Genomic DNA, 15,173 nt, shown 5'->3' on the forward strand with positions numbered 1-15,173 from the left:
TAGCCTTTTCATGACTATGACCATGATTAATTGGTTATGCACTGCACTAAGGGACAACTTGTACAACATTATTTCTCTGTGCTAGCTCCTGTGTATGGCCATTTTTTATCAGACCCTGAAACAGTTGTGCACAGAGATTACTATGTTTGCATGAACTGAGAAACTAATATTCTGAATTTCTCCACATACTTCAAATGTGAAGTCATTGTATTGATTAACTATAATAGTATTTGTGCTGTCAGAAGCAGGCCTTCCTGGCCATTACAAAAAAGGACCTGTGGGATATCGGGGGATTCCCATGACAATACTGAATGCAGGTTTCAGCAGGTTTCTCAGCGAAGTAATGAATCCAGTGACAGATGGAAGTTAGGTGCCTTTCAGTGAGTAGATTCAGAACACCTGAGTATAAGCTATTTTGGGCTCGGGTGGCTAACACTGTTTTTTGTGTTCTTACTATTTCTCCCGGTCCTGGCCCTGCTCCACTCTGTTATGTGCGAAACATGAAGGTGCTGCTCTTCTGTTTGCCCATAGTATTGATTTGTGGCCACAGTGTGGCATGGGGGCTGGAAGGTGGACTGCAGCATTATCTTGGGGACAAAGATGTGGCTGTGTCGCTGGGCCTGTGGAAGGGGTTGTGCAAGGAGGTCTCCATTTGAGACGGACCTCTACCATTGTGGAAAGTTGGGAGCTGTGATGGGCCGGACACAGATGGTTGGTGTGGCACATCAGTGTCAATGACTTTGCGGTTGTGAAGGACTTGGCATAGGGATGTCAAGTCATGGTAGACCCTTGGAGCTTGCGGAGCATATGGCTTGACATACAATTTTTGGTGAAGGACTTAGCACAGGGATAGCATGCCATGGTAAATCCATGGGCCATACAGGGCCTATGGCTTTTGTGTGGTTTTTTGATACCCTTCCATGGAGGCAGGTGAAGAGATGCCATCACACCAATGGTGGTGTGGGACAAGGATACGGGTTAACATAGCACTGGGTGGCACAGTGATCAGACACCCGGGTATTTGTTTAAACTCCCCTAGCCTTCACTGGGTTGATGTAGTACAGATGCTGGGACTGGCATTTTTCCACAGACCTGCAGTGGTGCCTGCATGAGCTGAGGCAGGCTTAGGTGTGGAAGCAGGAGGTCAAGATAGAGATCTGACCCCTGCTGTGGCAGAAACAGGGTGGAAAGTGTATCAGTAGCAACAGTGTGTTCTCCTTTGGGCATCTTTTGTAAGATGATTGGCACCCCCGTTGCACAACTCATGCTGCCTAACCGGATGGAGCAGTGTGAAGGGGGTGCCCTTGGGGCTCACCTACATCATTTCTGGTTCCAGGTTATGTGTGGTGAGCCCTCCCACATGCTGGGCATGGCTTTACAGGCTGGGTGTAGGTGGGGCATGTCTCATCCTGACCAGGCATGGAATTACACCCATTTAGTTGCCCAATCATGTTGTGTTCAGGAAACTCCGCCCCATTTAGTGACCCCTGCATGTTACTTAAAGCTCACTGGTGAATACACATTGCAAACTTCCATTTTAAAACAACAGTCTCACAACCTGTTCTCACATTAATTTCATGTTAACATGAAACTTATCATGTCAGAACAAAACATCAGAGCTTCAATATATCAGTACTGCCATCTGTTGGTAATATAACATTGAAGTCTCATTTTTCACTCAACCCTTATATAACAAGGCAGTCTCCTCCTGTATAACTTTCTACAGAAGTTAAGGTGAGGAGGAAATAATTGTGGAGATATTCTTCTACTTGAAGCTATCTTAACCTTAATGGTCTTTTGATGAACTTTGTTTGTTTGAGCATTCCTCTCTATTTTTATTTCATTTTACTTTAAAGAATAAGCCCAGGAACTTAAGACCCTCTTTTCTTTTTGGTACCAATTAGATGCTCATAATTTGTATCAAAATTAGGCAAACACAATATTAATAATAGAGTCAATTGAATTTTTAAAAAATACTTATTATTATTTTTATCTTTAAAAAACAAAATCAAAACAAATCCAAAAACAAACATACAAGGAAAATGTTTCCATTTTACAACAGTTCCATATCAGTGTATATTCATATTTTAGATTTTCTCCCATTTCTTATTCACATATATATATTTATGTTTCCCTAATTCCTGACATTATTTATATTACTTCTTATATACTAATTACTTTACATACATTGTATATTTAATAGCCATTTGCTAATATTCCTAATTTCAAAGTCATTACTATTGTATATTTCCTTATTATTTATATCCTCTAGCCATTTATATCATTTGTTCCATATTAAATAACATTCCATTTCATCTTTATCTTTTATTTCTTTCATCAATTTATCCATCTCCACAAAGTCCAGGATTTTTCTTTTCACATTTTTATTTTTTCCTACGATATTATTTTTCCAATTTTGTGCATAACGTATCTGAGCTGCAGTTATAATATAAAGAATTAAGTATTGATTTTTTGTTGTTGTTATAGCTTCTTGCAGGTATTCCCAATAACGATAGTTCTGGTTTCTAGTCTATTTGATGTCCAGTTATCTCTTTGAATTACTTTAAAATTTTTGTCCAATATTTTTTTGCTGTTGGACATGTTCACCATAGATGATAATATGCTCCATATGATTTCTTGCATTACCAACAAATCAGTGAAATATTTGGAAATATCTTAGTGAGTCTTGCTGGTGGAAAGTGCTATCTATAAAACATTTTGTACTGATTTTTCTTATATGCCACTGAGAGTCAATTTCAAATTTATTTCCCAAATTGCTCCCATTTCTCCAAATCTATGCTGTATCCAAATTTTTTTATGTTGAGATTTATTCCTGTCTGGGAGAGTCAATCAGAACATGGTTAGTCAATGAATCTTGTTTGGTGACTCAGTCAGCCAATTAATGTGAAGTGATGATGGAGCATGTCCAGTAACTGAGGAAAAGAAGGACATGATTTTAGCCAGTTCTTCATTGTACCTTTGTTGTGAAAACATCTTGCCATGCGGTCTATGAAAAAACATGTAATATTGTAGAAATCTTTGTTATGCTTATAAAAGGTTATTTGAATTAGCAAAATGCAGTCATTTCTGAAGCTTCTGATTAATTTTGCTACGCAAACTGCTAGATAGAAGATAGAAGAAGTAGAAATAGAGACTAATAGTTGGGCAGATCATAATCCCATAAAAATAGTATGGAAAGGTCAGAAATAGAAAAAGAGATGGACAATGAACCAAAATTTGTTAAAAGACAGAGAATATAAACAAATGCTACAGAAAGAACGGAGATTATTTTTATAGTAAACAAAAAAGAAGATACATCATTTTTGTGGGCCACCACAAAAGCATATATGTGGACTAACCATAGCCTATATGGCAAGAAAAAATAAGAAATAGCAACAAGAAACATTGCAGGAAGAACTTTAAGAAGTGGAACTGGAATTACAGAAAGATTCCCAAAATACCATGATTTCAAAAAAAGACAGACTTCATAAAATATAAACTTAACATGAACCTGCAGAAAGAATTGGCAGAGAAAATTTAAACATGCGAATAAACCAGAATGTTGGTTAGCAAACAGTGAAATTTTGGTTGAAAATTTATTTTAAAAGGCATAAAAAGGCTAACTGCTAATACTAGTGTAGTAAATGATGAATGTTCAGCCAAGATCATATGACACATGCTGAATCATAACATTGCCAACCACACTTTAGCAGAAAGTATTTTGAGAGTCCATTTAATTTATGGTTCAGTTTACTGTGTAACAACAGAAAATTATGTTACTCACAATGCAATTAACTACCATGAGTTAGCATGTTGTGTAAACACAGTATTTATGAAAAGAACAATAGACTTCCATTTTGAATGAGTTGCCAGGTCATCAATTTGGGCTTTGTGAAATCTCAAGAACCCACACAATCTTCCAAGAATGCACTATGTAAGCTCTCTAAAGTTGCTCTAGCTACTGAAGCCAATTTAAGAAGTAAATAAAGAATAGCCAAGACAAATTGACCAGGGCTTATTATGGCATTTCATACTAACCATACATACTTTCATACATACTTTTCAGGCCTAGCTTTTCTATCATGCCATCTGTGGATACCACTGTGTAGTAGATTCCAAATTCTCTGCCCCACCACATATTTTACATTGGTACAAAGGTTTGTTGAAAACAAGATAAATCAAATCAAATGACCCTGACAAGCTGTCATAGAAAATAAAAGTGATGGCTGACTGAAGTAGTGTTTTATGTGCTCTATATATAACCATAAGAAAGATGTGGGGGAAGCTTTGATAAGTGCAAAAGGGATTGTGTAGGTGCTAAGAACTGTTTTTTAGTGAACTATGATCAGGGGTCGGTTGCACTTACCTTCCCCAGTGGTTTATATCGTGATGTTTTGCATGCACTTGTTCACTCCATTGCAGGCATGCCTATGTCTCCTCATATAATTAGGCTTCTGCGCATGCTCGGGGCTGGAATCAGCCCAAAACACAGCTGAGGAGCTGATCAGCTGTGCTTCGGGTGAAGAAATAAAGGTCAGTACTAATCTGGTGGCGGGAGAGAGGACCCTTTTTTGAGCAGCTGAACCCTCCAAAAATGGTGATTTGCATGGCAGCAACGGATGATACATTTATGTGATGTTACCAGTGAGTCACTACCAGGTCAGGTGATCCAGTCTGAATAGGGAGAGCTCCCTTGCCTATGATACCTATGGCAGCCTTTCAACCAGCTCCTTTTATAAAACTGAAACTGAAAAATAGAGTTGGCAATCTCCATTGACTAGATTTAATCAAAGGGGATTCCATCACTTGATTAAATTTCATCATACATTTAAAAAATGAATTGACCTTTTAAATCTATTATTTCAAAGATAATCTATAGAATCCATTTATTATATTTGTCCTGTGCTATGAAGGACAACTTAAGTTTATGAAAGTTTATGAAATTTAATAGATCTGGTAGACCTGTTAGGAAATTTCTGACATTTTGGGGGAAATGTCAACAGTCATTTTAAACCGATTATTTGAGTAATTTAACTATGTAATAATTCTAAAAGTGCATGTCTCTCTGAGACCAGAAATCTTCTACATCAATAGTTATATTTTGTCTAAAAGAATCCATATTTGCATAACAAAATGGAGAATTCATGGTATCATCAGGATGAGATACTATACTACTGAATGGGCTATACAGTGATACCTTGTCTAACAAACTTAATTGGTTCCAGGACAAGGTTCATAAGGTGAAATGTTCATAAGACGAAACAATGTTTCCCATAGGAATCAATGTAAAAGCAAATAATGCATGCAAATCCTTCAGGAAAATCCCAAACTTTAGAAGGGAGGCAAACAGAGGGCAGGGAGGAGCAGCTAAAGGGGGCGGGTGGAAGAAGCAAGGCTAGGCTAAAAGGTGAGTGGGAAGGAAGAAAGGCAAGGGGGCAAGCATGTTGTTCTGCTACTTTTGTTAATGCAAAGTCTTTCCCCTCCAAGCTGCCCCTCCCTTTTCTTTCTTCAAAAGACACCCTTTCAGTGCCTCTGCAAGCACACTGTTCTCTGCAGTCTTTCCCCCTCCAAGCCGCCCCTCCCTTTTCTTTCTTCAAAAGACACCCTTTCAGTGCCTCTGCAAGCACGCTGTTCTCTGCAAACTCTTTCCCCCTCCAAGCCACCCCTCCCTTTTTTCTTCAAAAGACACCCTTTCAGTGCCTCTGCAAGCATGTTGTTCTCCTACTTTTGTTAATGCAAAGTCTTTCCCCTCCAAGCCGCCCCTCCCTTTTCTTTTTTCAAAAAAGGGGGGGAAAAGAAACCCCTTCATCCCAGCAACAGCAGCTTGGGTTCATAAGGTGAAAATAGTTCGGAAGAAGAGGCAAAAAATTCTTAAACACCGGGTTCGTATCTCGAAAAGTTTGTTAGAAGAGGCGTTCGGAAGATGAGGTACCACTGTATCTTGAAATTTCCTTGTGCATTTCCTAGACTTTGGTTTCTAGCACTGTTAAGAAACAGGTGGATGGATTACTTAGATCAATGTGTCTCAAACTTAGCAACTTTAAGACAAGTGGGTTTCAACCCCCCAAATGCCTCAGCCAATTTATAGCAGATATTCTAAGCCTAATATTGATTGGTGAGTACTAGGATGGGAACAGAATAAAATCAGAACAACCAATGTACATAAATTGGTAAATAGATATGTTAAGAAAGGATAAATAATAAAATACAAAAATATAGCGAGCATAGAAGAACCGTTGCACTTACCTGAACGGTCTTCTCGCTGCACTGCAAGGAGAGTCCAACATGGGTTAATCTTCAGCCAAGCTGGAAGGGACTGAGTTAAAAATTAGCATAATTTACTGGTCCAACCCCCATGCTGCCCTTCCCGGGTCAGTCTTATAATAAAACGAAGTCATAGTGATAGTAAACCAAAGAACTTTATTAATCAACTAACTTGAAATAACTCAAACTATGACAACCCTGAGACCCTGGGCCCAAACAGCCGGGTGGGTTTGGACTCTCCTTGCAGTGCAGCGAGAAGACCGTTCAGGTAAGTGCAACGGTTCTTCTCCACTTGCACTGCTTCGGAGAGTCCAACATGGGATATACCCAAGCTTAACATATTAGGGGGGGGGAAAGGCTGGACCAGGGGCGCAGTATCGGTGCAAACTCTCTGCAGTACTCTGCGTCCAAAGGCTGCTTCAGCAGAAGCGAAAGTGTCCAATCTGTAATGTTTAATGAATGTATTAGGTGTGGCCCAAGTTGCCGCACGGCAAATATCATCAATCGGGGCCTGTGTCGTCCATGCCGCTGAAGTGGCTGCGCTCCTTGTTGAGTGTGCCGTGATGCCTCTTGGTATTGGCGCAGATCGTGATTTGTATGCCGTGATAATGCAGGAACGAATCCAGCAACTAATTGTCTTGGGCGAGACTTTACTCCCCATAGATGCTGGAAAGTAGGAGACAAATAGGGCCTCCGTTTTTCTAAAGGTATTAGTCCGTCTAATATAAAGTTTGATGGCCCGTCGAACATCCAACTTGTGCCATCTTAGTTCCAGTGGATGAGACCCCTGGGCACAAAAGTCCGGTAGCACAATGTCCTGAGATCTGTGGAAAACCGTGTTCACCTTAGGTAGGAAGGCAGGGTCTGGTCTGAGGACCACTCTGTTGCTGTGGAAAATGCATAAGTCCGATCGTACTGATAATGCTGAGAGCTCAGAGACCCTCCTTGCCGATGTGATTGCCGTGAGGAAAGCCGTCTTTAGTGATAACAGACGCAGCGGTATCTCCCTCAAAGGTTCAAAGGGAGGCTCCGTGAGGGCCTGTAACACCAGTGGCAGATCCCATGTGGGGAAACGGTGTATAGTAGGAGGTCTGATGTTCGCTGCTCCCCTAATGAAATCCCGGATCCATGGGTGCTGGGAGATTGGAGTAGCAAAGTCCATCTTAAGTATTGTGGCAATAGCTGCCGTTTGTCTGCGAAGTGTATTCGGAGCCAATCCTTTATCCAGGCCTGCTTGTAAAAACTCCAGAATCTGAATCACTGATGGTGACTGAGGGTCCTGATCATGAGCTCTGCAGAAGGAGCAGTAAGCCTTCCAGGTAGCTTGGTAAATCCGTGTTGTGGAAGGACGGCGTGCTGCCTGTATGGTGGATATCACCTTATCCGGGATCCGTTCCTTCCTTAACCTCTCCCCCTCAAGTGCCACACGGCAAGACTCCACCACTGGGGGTCTGGGTGGCAAATTGACCCCTGCATCAGTACCACCTTGTGATGTGGAATGCGCCAAGGGGGAGAAGTTGAAAGGTCCACGAGGTCCGCAAACCAAGGGCGTCTGGGCCAGTGAGGAGCCACCAGGAGAATTTCTGCTTGCTCTTGTAATAGTTTGTGTATCACCCTCGGTATTAGGCAGATGGGGGGGGAATGCATACAGCAGACCCCTTGGCCACGGGCAGGTTAGAGCATTGATCTGTTCCGCTCCTGGTGATGGGAACCTTGAGAAGAACCTCGGTAAGTGAGTGTTGTGGCAGGTGGCGAATAAGTCCACCTCCGGAGTCCCAAATCTGTGCACAATGTCCCGAAAGAGATCTGAGCTCAGGCTCCACTCTGTCGGGTCGATAGTGGTCCGACTGAGCCAATCCGCCTGTATGTTGGAGGTGCCGGATATGTGCTCTGCTCGTAGAGATGCGAGATGTTGCTCTGCCCACCTGAACAGGGATTGAGATTCTCTCATCAGGCGGCCTGATTTCGTACCGCCCTGATGGTTGATGTGTGCCCTGGTCGCCACATTGTCTGTAAGGATCAGTACATTTTGGCCCCTCACCAGGTCCGTAAAGTGTCGTAGAGCCAGGTGGACCGCTCTGAGTTCCAAGTAATTGATGTTGGGACATGCGAGGTCCTCTGGACTCCATAATCCTTGGGCCATTCCTACCTCGGAATGAGCTCCCCAACCTGAGAGACTCGCGTCCATAGTTATCGTCACCTCCTGTTGTAGTAGGAACGGTGACCCCTGATGTAGCGCTGACGACTTCCACCATGGGAGCGATCGGCGTACCTCTGGTGGAATTGACACCAATCTGGAAGAGTGGCTGGTCCGGTTCTGTTGAAAAGGAATGAGGAACCACTGCAGTGGTCTGGCATGTAGCCTGGCCCAGGGAACAATGTCTATGCAGGATATGAGAACTCCCAACAGTTGGGACAGAAACGCCAGTGTTACTGTACGGCTGCGTTGTAATTCTGTGATCAATGCCTTGACCTTGACCTGGCGGTCTGACGATAGGAAGACCTTGCCCTCCATGGTGTCTATGTTGGTACCTAGGTGCGGTAAATACCTGGTTGGTATGAGATGACTCTTCTGGTAATTGATTGAGAACCCCGCCTCCGCCAAGGTCTCTATAGTCTCTGACAGGTCGCGTCGTGCCCGACTGTGGCTGCTGGACAGCATGATGATATCGTCCAGATACGCCATCAGGCGTAGAGGACGTGTCCTTAGCTCTGCGGTGAGGATGTCCAATAACTTTGTAAAAGTCCTGGGAGCTGATGATAGGCCAAAGGGCATGGCCTTGTACTGAAAATGGTGGTTTTCGAAACAAAACCGGAGGTATTTCCTGGAATCTGGATGCACTGGGACATGGAGGTATGCCTCTTTGAGGTCTATTGACGTCAGCCAGTCCCGTTGACGTATAGCAGCTAGTATAGTCCTTAGAGAGTGCATCTTGAACCTGCGGTATTTTATATATAGGTTCAACTGCTTCAGGTTGAGGATGAGGCGGCAACCCCCTGAGGCCTTGGGTACTATAAACACTATGGAATAGTACCCCTGCTTCTCCTGGTGTGGTGGAACCTTCTCGATGGCCTTGATTTGAAATAGATGATGAATTTCTTGGTAGAGGAGGTTGCGCTTGTGATTGTTGGAAAGTACCGGACACTCCAGAAATCTGTTTGGAGGGTTCAGGGCAAACTCCAGGGTGAGTCCCTGAGTTATAGTGCTTATGGCCCAAGTGTCGGTGGACATAGATGCCCAGGAGGCGGTGAAGTGCTGCAGCCGCCCCCCTATGGGAACTACTGTGGTAAAGTCATTTGTTCCTTCTAAAGCCTCCTCTGTTGGAACCTCGATAGGTCCTCCTTGATTGCTGGAACTGCCTGTTCCGATCTCCAAAGTTACCCCTGTCCCCTCTGTAGGACAGTTGGGAGTAGGACCTCTGTGAATATGATCTTCCAACCTGGGGTGCAGTGGAGGAAGATTCAGCTCGAAAGGGCTAAATTACGGGGCAGTGCGCCTTTCCTGCCTTCTGTAAGATCTAGGCATGACTTTCTTCTTGTCCTTGTCCTCCACAAGGACCTTGTCAAGAGATTCTCCAAATAACTTTGACCCATCAAATGGGGCTGAGGCTAAACGCCCTTTGGATTTGGCGTCAGCTTGCCAAGTCCGGAGCCAGAGTAATCGTCGGGATGATTGGTTTGCTGCTAGAGCTCGTGAGGAGAAACGAGATGCGGACAGAGTGGCATCCGCTGAAAATTCCGCAGCAGCCAGCAACTTATTAAGGTCCTGTCTTAAGCGACCCTCTTCAGGTCCCAGCTTTGAAAGCATTTCCTGGAGCCAAAGGACCGAAGCTCTGTTAAAAAATGAGGCTGCCGAAGCTGCTTTGAGGGCCCATGCCGACATCTGGTGAGCTTTTTTATTTATTCCCTCGGCCCTCCGGTCTTCCGGTTTCAGGCCGTCTGCCACATCGGAAGGGACTAATGCATTAGATACTAGTGCTGCAATTGGAGCATCTACTGATGGAAATTCAAGTAACTTTTCCAATTCCGGCTCAAATGCGTAAAACTTACGCTCAGAGGCTGTTGGGCCCAGAGCAGCTGCTGGATATTGCCAAGGCCTCTGTACATTGTCCAGAAAAATTTTAGGGGCTGGTATCAGGTCAGCATCCCTTTGGATCTCCGTGAGCACTCTCGAGGCCGGAGGAGGGGCTGAGGCTGGATCTGTGGGCTTCTCAGGGGTGCTCAAAGCCACAGTCAACTTTGCCTTATTGAGCAGTACACGAAAGATAGCGGGCCTAAAAAGGCCTGTATACACTGGTGGTTCTGGGGGTGCCCCTTCATCCTCAGACAGGCCATCATCTGGCTCTGATCCCTGTCCTCTGAACGCAGGGTCTTCAAGAAATGAATCATGCGCAGGTGACGGGGGGGCTGGAGCTGCCCAAATATTCCTTTGCAGAGAAGGAGGAGGAGGGTGCGGAGAGGGAGGTGGTGCACTTGCCGTGTATTGTTGCACCCCCGCTGCTATGCCATGCGAATATGCTGAAGCGATCATATCCTGCAAGGCTGGTGGTAGGCGTTGCCAGGTATCTGGAGATGATCTGAGCCCCGCAGCTGTTGGGGTGAATGTGGCAGTAGGCAATGGTTGAGGTGCCATGTGCCATGCAGGGGAAACAGAGGGTGGCCTGGCAACCTCAGGCCTTATGGGTTCTGCCACCTGGGATGGGCCCCCGAACCTATCTGGAGACCAGTCCCTGTCTGTGGCCAAGCCACTTCCCTCTGGGAGTCTTGGGGGGGTCCCAGTTATCATGCCCCCACTCTGACCTGGCACTGAAGAGACAGCGGTATTGCATTGCTTCTGAGCCTCTAGTTGCTCCTCCAATGCCTTAATTCGACGCTCGGCCTCTCTCAGTCCAGATAATGATTGAGAGGTTTTTGACTTTGCCTTTGAGGAGTGAGTCTTCTCCTTGGCTTTTGCTGTTGAGGGCTCTGCTGTCCCCTGCTGTGGAAGATCAGCCATTGGGGAATTAATTCCAAGCCTCCTCAACGCAAGGGCAGAGAAAAGAACTTTTTCTGTTGTTATAACAAGTATTACCGAGCAAAAAATGGCCACCGCTGCTCTTTTCCTGTGTAACAGGAAATCCGGTCTCTTTTCTGCCTCTCTAGGCATCAAGCCGGAAATCGGCTGCTCCAAAATGGCGGCCCCCTGTGTGCCGCGCCATCTTCTAATGGCCGTTCCCTCACGTAGCCGTCTCAGGCGGCAAAAGGGAATCGTCGGATTCATTCCGATCCCGGGCGGCGTTTTTGGGCGGGAAATTCAAATTCCTGCTCGCCCTGGCCCAACTTGGTATAAAAAACGCCTTGCCCTGAGGTATGGCCTCGCAGGCCGGGGACCTCTACCGATGGCGGTTTGTGGCGGGAGATTTGAATCTCCTGTTGCTGAGTCCAAAGAAACCGCTCCAAGGACGGTATGGCCGCGCAGGCCAGGGACCTCCATCTCCGGTAACACCAGTCTTGGGAGCTGTACCCACGCAGGGAAGAGGCTCCGACCTGGGTAAGACAATCTAGGGCAATACTCCACAGAGCAGGGGCCCAATCACCTCAATGTGAGCTGCTCCATGATTCTGAAATAGAAACAGAAAGGAGAAAAAATTTTCATTAAGCACATTTTATAATTAAAACAGATAAGTACACAATTAAAATCACATAAATCAATTAAAACCAAATAAAGTAAAAAGTAAAACTACCCCTAGACTCTAAGAGTCCTAGGAGGAAAAACTCATGTGTCCCTACACTATGACTGAGTTTTTTAGACTGACCCGGGAAGGGCAGCATGGGGGTTGGACCAGTAAATTATGCTAATTTTTAACTCAGTCCCTTCCAGCTTGGCTGAAGATTAACCCATGTTGGACTCTCCGAAGCAGTGCAAGTGGAGAAAGAATATTTTCAAGTCTCTAAATTCTTGTTGTACCTTCATATTACATACTACAGAAAACCCCATTTCCTACTAAAATCATGAAACAACCATGATTTCCTCAAATGTTCTTAGTTCTGGCCAATATTAGCAGAAAACATTGAATCGTGTAACATTCTCCTACCCCACCTTATCTACATTTAGAAATAGGAAGCCACTGCCCATGTACACCTCATTTATTCCAGGATTGCTCAAGTAACAAATCTTGAATGGGTGGTGAGTTGCTACCTTCTTTAATATTGCTCACTCAACATAAAAACCCCAGCTCTGCATTCCTCTCTTGTGATGACTAATACTGAAACTCCTCATTATAAAATATGAACACCTTAACATAAAATGTAATGGGTTTCATGAATCTGCACAAGATGACTTTTAGAAATGTGTGTGCGCCAGAGATCATCCATCAGTGCAACCAAAGCAGTTTCCATGCTGTAGCTGGGTCCTGACTGTTGAGGGCCCAGATAATTAGCTTTGTCCAAGGACTGTTGTTATTTTATTAGATTTATAGGACCCCCTTCTCCTCGTGGACTCAGAGCGGCTTACTTGGGGATGTAGAAGAGGCAAACTCAGAAGGCAGCAGCCATCAGATTTCCTCTTATTCCATGTGGGTAAAGATGGCTCTTTTATGACTTGTGGACTTCAACTCCTATAGTTCCTGAGCTAGTATGATTGGCTTAGGAATTCTGGGAGTTGAAGTCAAGAAGACATAAAAGAGCCAACTTTCTTCACTGAATCCAGCAGAACTGAAAACAGGCAGAGTTTTGGAAGAGATATAAAGAGAAGGTGACTTAAAACCAGGCTGTTTTGGAGGATCTAAAAATTAGGACTTTATTTTTGGTTAGCGATTACAGCTTTGCCAGGTTTAGGCCGGAAGTCATTCCCTCCCCCATGACCCCCAGGCAGGGGTTCCAACTTATTGTCCCTACTGGTGATGATGTACATGCAGCTCTGGGTGACTGGTGCACGCATGCACATTGGAGTGGGATTTGGCTTCTGTGCATGTGCAAGAAGCAAATCTTGTGAGAAGATTGCAAAAAATTGCCAAAAACTCTCTTGCATGTACCTCTTCTCACAAGATTTTGCTTCCTGTGAATGTTTAGAAGCACAATCTCACCAGGAAGCACCCGATTATGACCTGATGGTTCTTAAGAGGTTCTTTCAGTCTGTAATTAAATTTCCCCCAAAAGTCTTGTGTAGAGGTTTAAAGGGGGAACATTGAAAGGCATGTCTGTGTTCAGCTAAAGTTCAAAACAAAATGCTTTGTGTGCATAGTTAGTATCCACACAGAACCTTCTCTGCTGTCTTAAATATATATATTTATAATAAATCAGCATTTAACAAAATAGTTGATGCTCCAAACAGTGGTGGATTGACCTAATTGTTGAATGTTTCCTGGGTTTATATGAGTACCCATGTCTCTTGTTTCTTAGGAAGGAGTTGAGAAGGAAACTTCTGCAGCTAGTTCACAGCCCTATTCAGAACAGATGTTCTACATCTGGTAACAAAAAAAGAAGTCCTCTGGAGACGGCAGAAAGAAGATATGTTGATTTCTAATACCTGGAATAGTATTCCTGACTCAACTGAGAAAAATAGTGTTTGCTGTTCTTTATTTGGGTCTATGTGTTTATGAGAACAATTATTTTCAAGCATGAACCTTATCAAGAATAAATTGAGAAATTGATAAGAACCTAGAATCATGCCTAAAATTAAAAACAACAGCATACAAACCTGACTTACTCAATCTTTCCAAGAAGATACAAGGCCGTTGTTCACATTAGTGTTTGGCAGTCATTTCCCTGATTTAATTTTATGGATATTGTAAAATAAATTGTAATGAATTTAATTTTATCGATAAATATCAATTATAATATTAAGTATGATATCAAGTTTATTCAATTTACAGTTTAACTAAGATTTAAAACTTCAAACACAGAGATATAGACAGAAGTGGAGATATAGAGATGGAGAGAGATACAGAGGGGAAAGAGAGATACAGAGAGGGGGTAGATGGATAATATAGAGGGGGCGGAGAGAGATACAGAGGAGAATATAGAGGAAGACAGAGAGATATAGGAAGAGGGGGGAGATAGAGGGGGAGTGGGGGAGAGATACAGAGACGAGGGGGAGAGACATAGAAAGGAGGTTTTTGTGGTTCCCAGTTTTCTGTCCTAATGACTGGTTGGGTAGGCATGGCTATGGGGTCATGTGAAAGTGAGTGGTGTTGAGTTGGCCACCCCCGCTTAGGTTTTGTGGCTCCCAGTGTTTTTTTTTCAGTGGGAATTTTGTGTTTCAAAATGGCTTTGAATGTTTGCCAGCCCCTGATCTAGTCCAACCTCCCACCCTACACATGTAGTGGTGAACCTATGGAACGTGTGCCTTGCTGGCTTCTCTGCCACATTCCTATGCACAGCTGGTCTCCATATTTGCGAGGTTGGCAAAACCTGTAAGAGCAGCGTCCTGTTGCACACGCACACACCAGCACACGAATGTCCAGGTTTCCTCTGCAAGCATGTGACGGCCAGCTGTTCTTCGGGGTTGCATCCATGCCATAAACTGGAAGTTCAGATGCCGGCGCAAGCATGCACACTGGACTGCAACACTCTAGGTTTCACTGGCCCCATATGTGTGAAGGCCAATGAAGCTGCATTGTCCAGGTGGGATGGCTTGGTGTGCCATTTCTGGCACATAGGGATACAAGGTTAACCATCACTGCCCTACACCATTTCTGACAAATGGCAGTTGAGTCTTTTTTTTTTTAAAGCCTCCCACGATGAAGCTTCTGAAGGCAAGCTGTTTCATTGGTTGGTTGTTCTGTCAGAAAATTCCTTATTTCTAGGTTGAATCTCTTCTTTATCAGTTTCCATCCATTGCTCCTTCTCTGGCCTTCAGGTGCTTTTGAAAATAGGTTGACCTGCTCGTCCGACAGCTCATCAAGTATTTTAATAGTTACCATGGCACC

At 44.0% G+C, this 15,173-nt stretch overlaps 1 protein-coding gene across 1 annotated transcript in view; it reads right to left on the minus strand.

The window, feature by feature from the left end:
* Positions 1–2,959: 2,959 nt before the first annotated feature.
* Positions 2,960–15,173, minus strand: part of MACC1 (MET transcriptional regulator MACC1) — a 53,202-nt gene continuing 40,988 nt past the window's right edge. The window contains exon 5 of the mRNA XM_070767386.1: positions 2,960–3,007. Coding sequence (XP_070623487.1) covers positions 2,969–3,007 — 39 coding nt within the window. The 3' untranslated portion in view covers positions 2,960–2,968. The remainder of the gene's footprint in view (positions 3,008–15,173) is intronic.

Source organism: Erythrolamprus reginae, chromosome Z (genome assembly GCF_031021105.1).
Source record: "Erythrolamprus reginae isolate rEryReg1 chromosome Z, rEryReg1.hap1, whole genome shotgun sequence".
In the NCBI taxonomy this organism is placed as follows: domain Eukaryota; kingdom Metazoa; phylum Chordata; class Lepidosauria; order Squamata; family Dipsadidae; genus Erythrolamprus; species Erythrolamprus reginae.